The sequence below is a fragment of the Fukomys damarensis genome, unplaced genomic scaffold (assembly GCF_012274545.1).
Source record: "Fukomys damarensis isolate Sample0158 unplaced genomic scaffold, DMR_v1.0_HiC HiC_scaffold_23, whole genome shotgun sequence".
In the NCBI taxonomy this organism is placed as follows: Eukaryota; Metazoa; Chordata; class Mammalia; order Rodentia; family Bathyergidae; genus Fukomys; species Fukomys damarensis.
The window spans coordinates 30,454,834-30,463,741 of NW_022900935.1; the positions used below are offsets into that span (position 1 = coordinate 30,454,834).

Here is an 8,908-nt window from a genome sequence, read left to right on the forward strand (position 1 = left end):
ACATAGAGAACCCTACTAAAAAAAAAAAAAAAAAAAAATGCCAATGATGAATGAATATATAAAATGTCACATTAAGATACACGAAGAACATTAAGTTAAATTAAATGAGAGGTCCAAACAGACTCTACTTTTAAAATATTTTATTAGAGGAAATATGCCTTTCACTTCCACAAAAATCAAAGCTTCTCAAGAACAGAACACAAAGGATTTACCCTGTGAACCCAGCTCCAAGATAAAAGCTAACAGAAAAGTAGGTACAATACTCAAAAAGTATTTGTTTAAAAAAGTTCAAATACAGAATTATGCCTTCAGTTTCTGTTCACAATTGTTTTTAAGGCAATTCTCACCTATACATGGTCTGCTCACCTACAACTCAGAGAAAATCAATTGTGTGACATTCCAAGTAGAACCCAACCTACATGCCCCTGGTCCACCTGAGCTCTCTCTGCTGAAGAAATCTGCCAAGATCCTCCAAGCTGTTCTTTGTCTCTAGTCTCAACGCTTAGTGCCTGGCACAGAGGCAGCCAAGAAAAGTCTGAGTGACTCAGTCAAACTCAGCAGCTCTAGCACTATATCAACTCACTGTGCGAATCTTTAAATTATTCCTGCTACAGAAATAAAGTGCAATGGATGTCATGCTTCCCCCTACCACTCTGATTAGTGCAAGCTCTGACTCAGATACTGAAGGAACATGTTAGCCAGCTGAGGCAGGTTCTCATTGTTGGGATGCATTTTAGTGTAGGAAATAAATTGGCGACGGAGACGACTCAGCTCTGCCATGGTCAAAGGCCGGGTAAACCGGAGATGCTCTGTAGTACCAGGAAGTGTTAGCAAGTCCCCGGGAACAGCGCTCTTTTGCGCCTCCAACAGTCCGGACAAGACTTGGTTTGTGACCTGGTCCAGCTGGTGCAGAAAACTGCTGGAGGCAAGTGGCTGGGACTGTGTAGATTGATGGGGTGGGGGAGCTCGGTTCTCAAACAAGGCAGCCTGGATCTCAGCCAAGGGTACAGGCTCCTCTAAGCCCACCACAGTGAACAAAGGCTGATCCCAGCGGTTCCGCGAATCAGGAGTTTCAAAGCGCTGCGTTAGAGCCTCCAGAAGTTCGGGAGGGTAAAAGGTACCGGACACATGCTCTGCGGACTTCTCAGATTCCGTAGTCACTAGAGAAGGAGAATCTGAGGCTCCAGGCTCCTTCCGCTCCACTTCTCTAGGTAAGTTGTCTCGGGCATCCCCATCTACTACAGAGCGCACAACTTGCCGTTCCTCGGAGCCGGCCGCCTGAAGTTTTGCGCCTTTCTCCGGGCGCGGCCTCCAACTTACACTCTCGTTCCTCCCCCGGTGCTCCTCCACTCCGTCCACCGGAGCTCCCAGGCTCCGACCCCTAGGCCGTACGCAGTAAACCAGGCACATCGGCGTGTGTGCCGCCCGAGCGAGGCAGTAGAGCTCGTAGCGGAAGCCTTTGATGTAATTAAGAGAGTCTAGGATGACTACGTCGCGTCTACTCAAGCGCCGCTCCACCGAGGCTCGCAGGGCCCCACGCAAAGCCTTCTCGCGGGCAGAGTCGCAGTACACGGACGCATCCTCCGAGCCCAACACAGAGGCGTCATCCACCACGTACACCGCGCGGCCCTCGGCTACCAGAGCCCGGCGCAGCTGTTCAGCACGCCGGCTCTTGCCGCTGTACGGCAGCCCGCAAAGCACAATGAGCGGCATCCTCTCTGGAACCCACCATGTGCAACCCCGCCACGGCAACTTCCGGGTCTCTGGCGTAAAACGGAAGTGCAAGTTACACTTCCTGCTTTTCTGGGCTCTAACAGGATCTCCTGTTTCTATGGAGACATAGGCCCAGTTTCCTCAGAAATCAGTCGCAGAGAGTAGAATGCCATCATTTATTTATGCCAAGTGTTATAGGTTTCAGAACATAGATTCAAAGGCTATACCCATCCATTTATTTATTAAAGAGAATTCAATACGGATGAAATAGTGCCAAACCACTGGCACTATATTTAGCATACAAATGCAATTCATAAATGCTTGCTCTCCTTCATGCCTCCTCTTACACCTCATGGCTTTCAGTAAATGTTTCTTCAACAACCATTTCGATCGCTTAATATCTCCATGGTTGATGATTCAGATACAAACACAAAGCGACCCCCTCCCCCCGGAAATCCGTGATCTTAGTCACTAGGAATAACAAATGCTATAACGGATAGATATAGGATAGACTATAAAAGAACACAAGAGGAAAAACTGCCCGGAGACACCCCTTGATATTTTTCAGATAAATAAGAAACTTTTAAAGTTATATAAGTATGTCCCTAAGTGCATGGACATATTTACTTGCTGTTTAGCTAAAATTCAAATTTAACTAGACATCCTTTAAAAAAATTTATTTTTAATCTGATAAATCTGACAACTCTACCACAGGAGGTTTGGACCCAGAACCATGAAACTGTAGGATCTGTTCTAGGAACAGTCAGCACTACAGTTTGGTGGGTCCAGAAATGTGCATGTACGATGAAGGAACTCATATTGGGGAAGAAAAGGTCTTTGTATCTCTCCAGTACAATATAGTAAAGAAAATGCAAGCTTTGGCTCTGCCACTTACTAGTAGTTTAACTATTGACAAGTTGTTTCACTTTTCTATATTTCAATTTCTTTTTCAATAAAATGATTTCATATGTGAGCCAACTTCATAGATTGCTGTGAAGATTAAATCACTGCATATAAAACTTACATTGCTTAGCCTCAACCCCTCATCTTTTCCTCCTCCTTGTGCTCTGAACTGTCTGTGCATAAACTGAACCTATTCGGGACATAAGACTGTTTAACTTGAGTCTAGGAGGCAGTATAACATTCTGGTTGAGAAGGCAGATGCTAAAGTCAGAGTGCCTGCCTGCGCCTGAAACTTGGCTTTGCTACTTAATGTGTAATCTTGGACAAGACTTAACTGTGCTATGCCTTAGTTTTCTCATCTCCAAAAAGTGCCAAAAGAACTCACCACAGTTATTGTGTGCATAAAATGAGTTAATTCATATAATGTAATGCACAGTACATAGTAAGCACTTAATAAATGTTAAACAGTATTGTTGTTAGGCAACTATTCAGTTCTTCCTCTGCCTTGGCATACCCCTTCACCTGAAATTCATACTGTTGATGACTAGAAAGAGTTTAACCATCACAAATAACCTAAAATCATGTTTTGTACCTGGCAGCTGCTTCTTTCTTCCCATCTTCTAGTGTCCTCCAATGAATATGGTCTCCAAAACCTGTAAGGAAAGAGGTTTATAAACATTCACACAATGAACAAAGGGCACAGATGCAAGAAAGAAGTGTGTTATGCTCATAAGATACCCACAAAACAGGCTTTCTTCCACAAGAGCCTGGTGTTCAAGACCCAGTTCCACTAACTGATACAGTGGGTCCTCAAGTTATGACCAGCCTGACATACAAACTACTGGGGTTATTAGGTTAATGGAAGATTCATCTACCTCTTGTTATCTATAGTGTGTACCCAAGTAAATAAACAGCTCTCAGCTGTACTGACTTACAACCAACTTGAGTTACACCCAGTGCTTGGACCCAATGGATTTTGTAAGTCAAGGGTCCGCTGTATATACCCCAAACCTCAATTTTCATACCTGTAACGTGAAGGTAACATTACCTGACAGTTTTTAAGATTAAATTAAATAATAATATGTCAGGCTTTGTAAACTAACAGAGTATACCATTCTTACAGTAGTATGAATGAGAATTTTCACAAACACAGGAGAGGTTATGAAAAATCATAACGAATTGAAGATGACACAGTGGACTTAGGACACCACTTCCCACTAACTGGGTAAATTTTTGTGAGTGAATTAACTCCCAATTTCTTCATCTGGGACCAGGGATTTAGCTCAGTGGTTCCACTGCCAGCCTTGCAAGTGCAAGGTCCCAAGTTCAATCCCCGGTACAAAAAAAAAAAAAAAAAAAAAAAAAAAAAAAAAAAAAAAAGAGAAAGAGAAAGAAAAGGAAAGGAAATCAACCAATTTCTTCATCTTGAAAATCAAGACAATACCTACCCCTGAATGTCAGGTAATGTAAGGATTAAACAGAGTAATGCATTTTAAGTTACTGTTGTTGTTATTCCCACAATTCAGCCAGAGTGATCTTTTCAATCACATCACTGATGGGTAAGAACATTTTCAGAAGTTTTCCAATGTCTAAAGATAAAAAGGCCTACTCTTGAAGCAGGAGTTACAAAAATGCTTTAAGAATATGGCACCTGTCCACATTTCCAGCCTCACTTTCCACTTTTTTCCTAAAACCTCATACACAGATGTACTTTCACTGGTTTAAATGCAGCATGCACTCTCTTATCCCCTTCGACTTCATAACTGCTCTCTCTGCCTTTAATCCTTACCTTCACCTCCAACTTAGTTTTTTAAACTGGGAAGGTATCTCTTCAGATAAATCTCCATTGCCAAACCACCCAATTCTTGCTCCACCACAGCACTTCCTAGGCTCAGATGTAAACATGTATGTATCCATCTATTTTACTCCAAGGGAGTGCCCTAAATGCTGGGATCATATTTGTCTTATTCTTCCCTGGTTTCCTAATATTTAACAGTACACATGGCTATCACAAGTGCTCCAGAAAATGGTTTTTAAGTAAGTGAATCTTATTTAGGTCAAATCGCACAAAAGACTTAATTGCATATCCAGAAAATGTTAATGATCATGGTATTAGTAACTGCTATTTATTAACTATGTTATAATATTTGCCCAGCATTCTGCATGTGCTAACTCAGTTAAATTTGGCCTTAACAAGAAGCCTTTTTTTTTTTTTTGTCTTCTCTACATTTCCATTTTTCTCCTTATCAAAACAGATATAATAACCATACTGCAGCCAGTCATTAGGGTAGACACTTACAATCCTAGCTATCTAGGAGGCAGAGGCAGGAGGTTCACAAGTCCAGGCCAAACTGGGCAACTTAATGAGATCCTGTCTTAAAGTACAAAAGGGGTAGGGGTATAGCTCACTGGTATAGTGCTTACCTAACACACATAAGGCCCTAGGTTCAGTCTCCAGTACTGAAGGGTGGGAGATATCCCATAAAGATATTACTGAATATTAAGTAAGAAATATATACATATATATATATAAATAAATGTAGGCTTGGTATTTTGTAAACAATCAGTAAATAGTAGCTTTTACTCTTCTTTACAGTTGAGATTTCTAGGGCTCAAAAAAGTCACATCAGATGTATCAGGTCACAGTGCTGCTAAATGGCCAAGCTCCCAAGTTGGGATTCAAACTGCAACTTTGTGTCTATTTTTTTTTTTTTTTTTTTTTTTTTTGTACAGGGGATTGAACTGGGGTCTGAGGCAGGTGGCAGAACAACTGAGCTAAATCCCCAGCCTTTTGTGCTTTTTTGATTGCTACATCTGTCTTCCAGAGTTTTCTTTCCATAAATAAATTCAAATCTAATTTCTATCAGAACTTTGCCAGGAAAATAAAAATCTCACCTCAATTAGCACTTGGAGCACCTAAAATACCCATTATTTATTATTCCCTGCTGGTCAGGACAAAATGTGTCACTCGTCTAGGGCCCAAAGTTTGATCCTGAAGAGTAAACAATTAAGAGTGAAATTGGGAGGACATCCAAGAGGACTGGAAGGTGCCTAATGTGATCACCACCATTCTATACGCAATTTCTAAACCCAGACAACTGAATCCTGCTTTGGCAGGATGTCCAATTAAACAACCTAAAGAGCTATCAACCTACAAAGCAATGAAATCACAGGTAAAATAGACTCTCAGAATATACTCATTGGACTTGCAGTAATAATGGAAATCTCTAAAAACAAAGCGAGCTAACCTCAAATGACGAAGAGTTAGAACAAACAAAAGGTAAGGCTTCCCTGAAAGCAAACATCCATTATGATATGGCAAAATGAAGACTCTCACACTGACCCAACCCTCAAAAAAAAAAAAAAAAAAAAAAAAACCACCAGGGTGGTTGCAGATTAGTATTACTGGCTGGTTTCCAAATGAGTCAAATGCTGAATTTTTTTGGAGGGAAGCATCCCCTAATTTAGGCCTGCAGGATAATCAATAATGAAGAAAAATATTATGAGCTCATAATCATAGATGGTCAAAAGTGTAAGAAAAAAGTCATCACAAGTAACAGGGATAGACCCCCTTGAAGACTTCAGATATTAGGATTATTAGTCACAGAATATATAAATATGTATAGAATGTTTAAAAAATAACACATGGAATCACAAAAGCATGCATGCAACACACAAAATAAATAGGAACATCTGTGAGGGTGCCAAATAGTACTTAAAGAAATAAAAAATATAATTGTTGAAATACAAGTGAATAGATAATCAGTGTAAAAAGCCATGAGTAGGGCCAGGGATTTAGCTCAGTGGTTCTGCTGCCTGCCTTGCAAGCACAAGGACCTGAGTCTGATTTCCCAATACAAAAATAAATAAATAAATAAATAAAGCCATGAGTTATCAAGCCACAAAAAGACAAGTGGGAACCTTACATATATAATGCTAAGTAAAATAAGATAATTTGAATTATGACATTCTGAAAAGGTAAAATTATGTAGATAGTAGAAAGAGCAATGATCACGGAGAAAAGAGATGAACAGCACAGGGTATTTCTATAGCAATTTAGAACTATTCTGTATGACACTATAATATGGACTACATACTGTTATGTCCTAAATTGTACATCTCCATCCCTCAAATTCATATGTTGAAGCCATAGCCCCCAGTACTTTAGCAAAAAGTCTAAGAGAAATAACATTTCCTTCAAAGATCTTGAATTAAACAGACATCAACAATAGAAATCAAAAGACAAGCTGGGCATGGTGATGCATTCCTGTAATCCCAGCACTTGGGAGGAAAGGGGAATTGCCATGACTTTGAGGCCAACTTGTGTTACATAGTGAGTTCAAGACCAGCCTGAACTACATGGCGAGATCCTGTCTTAGAAAAAAACAAAAAAGACAGCAGAATATGATACCTAAAATGCTGAAAGAAAATAATTAAATCTAGAATGATATACTCAGCAAAACTATCTTTCAAGAACCAGGACCGGACTGAGGATTAGCTCAGTGGCAGAGCACTTGACAAGCATGGGTAGGCTCTAGCTTAGATCCACAGCAAAACAAAAATTAAACAAATAAATAAAATAAAACAAATGTCAAAATAGACATGTTTAGATAAGCTAAGAGATTTTCCCCCAATCTGGTATTCACTATTATTTCAAAAAATAAATATTTATTGAGCAAAATCATATAAAAAGCATGGCTTCTAGACTTAGACTTCCTGGGTTTGAATCCTGGTTCTGCCCACTTAGTAGCTGTGTGACTTTGGGCAATTTAAGTAATTTATTCAAGCTGTAAAATGTTTCCTCAGCTATTAAATAAAGATAATACCTTAGAACAGGACTTGAGAATTGCTGTATTTGCTACTAATAAAAAATGCCAGGCACTATTCTAAATACTATACAAATACTGATCTTCATGACAACCCTAATAACTCCATTTAACAGACATGAAAACTGAGGTACAAAGTTCAAATAACTTTCCCAAGGTCACACAGCTAGTGAACGTCAGAACTGGGATCTGAACCTAGACAGACAGTGTCCCAACTCTTTCTGTTTTGTGTGTGTGTGTGTGTGTGTGTGTGTGTGTGTGTATGTGTTTGGTACCCGGACCTTGTGCTCACGAGGCAGGTGGTAGAATCACTGAGCTAAATCCCTGGCCCCCAGTTTTTTGTTTTTGTTTTGGTAATGAGGATCCAACTCAGGTGTTGAGCTAAATCCCCAGCCCCCAACTCTTTGTTGTTAAGCCCTACATAATACTATGTGATAAAATAGAAGGACATCAGGAGTGTGTATGTGTTTGGTACCTGGACCTTGTGCTCACGAGGCAGGTGGTAGAATCACTGAGCTAAATCCCTGGCCCCCAGTTTTTTGTTTTTGTTTTGGTAATGAGGATCCAACTCAGGTCCTGAGCTAAATCCCCAGCCCCCAACTCTTTGTTGTTAAGCCCTACATAATACTATGTGATAAAATAGAAGGACATCAGGAACAGAGGGGCAAGGGAAGGAACATACAATGCAAGGCCTTGCAGGCTACTATAGACTGGTTCTTACTGAGCTATTGGAGTTCTGAGCAGAGTCATAATGCCAGTGTGATGTAACTTGGGTTTTAATGGGATTGTTTTGGCTTTTACACAGGGCAACAGGGGCTGTTACAAGTTCAATGTATGCCTAGAATTTTTGAAAGGCCCCTTCTCTTCCTTTCATCTTTCTTTTAACAATAACCATGGCGGGAAAAAAATAACCATGGTCATCAACAGTGAACAAGGGTTGTGAAGGAGGTATTGGATATGTGAAGATGGAAGAATGAAATAGTCCCCTCAGACAAGAGTAATCTACAAAGACAGCTAAAGGACACATTTCAGATAAGAAATGGTCCCAAAAGGAAGCTTAGATACAAAGTGAACAAATAAATGGGCAAACGTAGATGAATCTAAATATTGTATGAATAAAAATTTGTATTATTGTTTGTTATAAAAAATTGAAATTAAATTACTGACAATAACTGCTTATAAATCAAGGAAGTGATTGAATTATTCTAGGTTCTCTTTCATTTGGGATTAAGTTAGTGTAAGGGAGGGCTGGGGAGTTAGCTCAGAGGTTCCGCTGCCTGCCTCACAAGCAAAAGGTCCTGAGTTTGATTCCAGGTACCAAAAACAACAACAACAACAAAAAAAACCCATAAAACAAAAAAGATAGTGTAAGGGTATTTTGTTTTTTCCAATATTGAGGCTTGAACTCAGAGCTTTGGCCCTGAACTATCTTTTTAGTCTTTTTTTTTTTTTTTTTTTGTTTTTTT

General features: G+C 39.9%; 2 protein-coding genes across 2 annotated transcripts in view; both read right to left on the reverse strand.

The window, feature by feature from the left end:
• Positions 1-8,908, reverse strand: part of Txndc12 (thioredoxin domain containing 12) — a 27,209-nt gene that overhangs the window by 9,724 nt on the left and 8,577 nt on the right. The window contains exon 2 of the mRNA XM_010610313.3: positions 3,209-3,269. Coding sequence (XP_010608615.1) covers positions 3,209-3,269 — 61 coding nt within the window. The remainder of the gene's footprint in view (positions 1-3,208; positions 3,270-8,908) is intronic.
• On the reverse strand, positions 116-3,130 carry Kti12 (KTI12 chromatin associated homolog). The gene has a single exon (XM_010610312.3). The coding sequence runs from the start codon at positions 1,711-1,713 to the stop codon at positions 658-660; it is 1,056 nt and encodes a 351-aa protein (XP_010608614.1). The 5' UTR covers positions 1,714-3,130; the 3' UTR covers positions 116-657.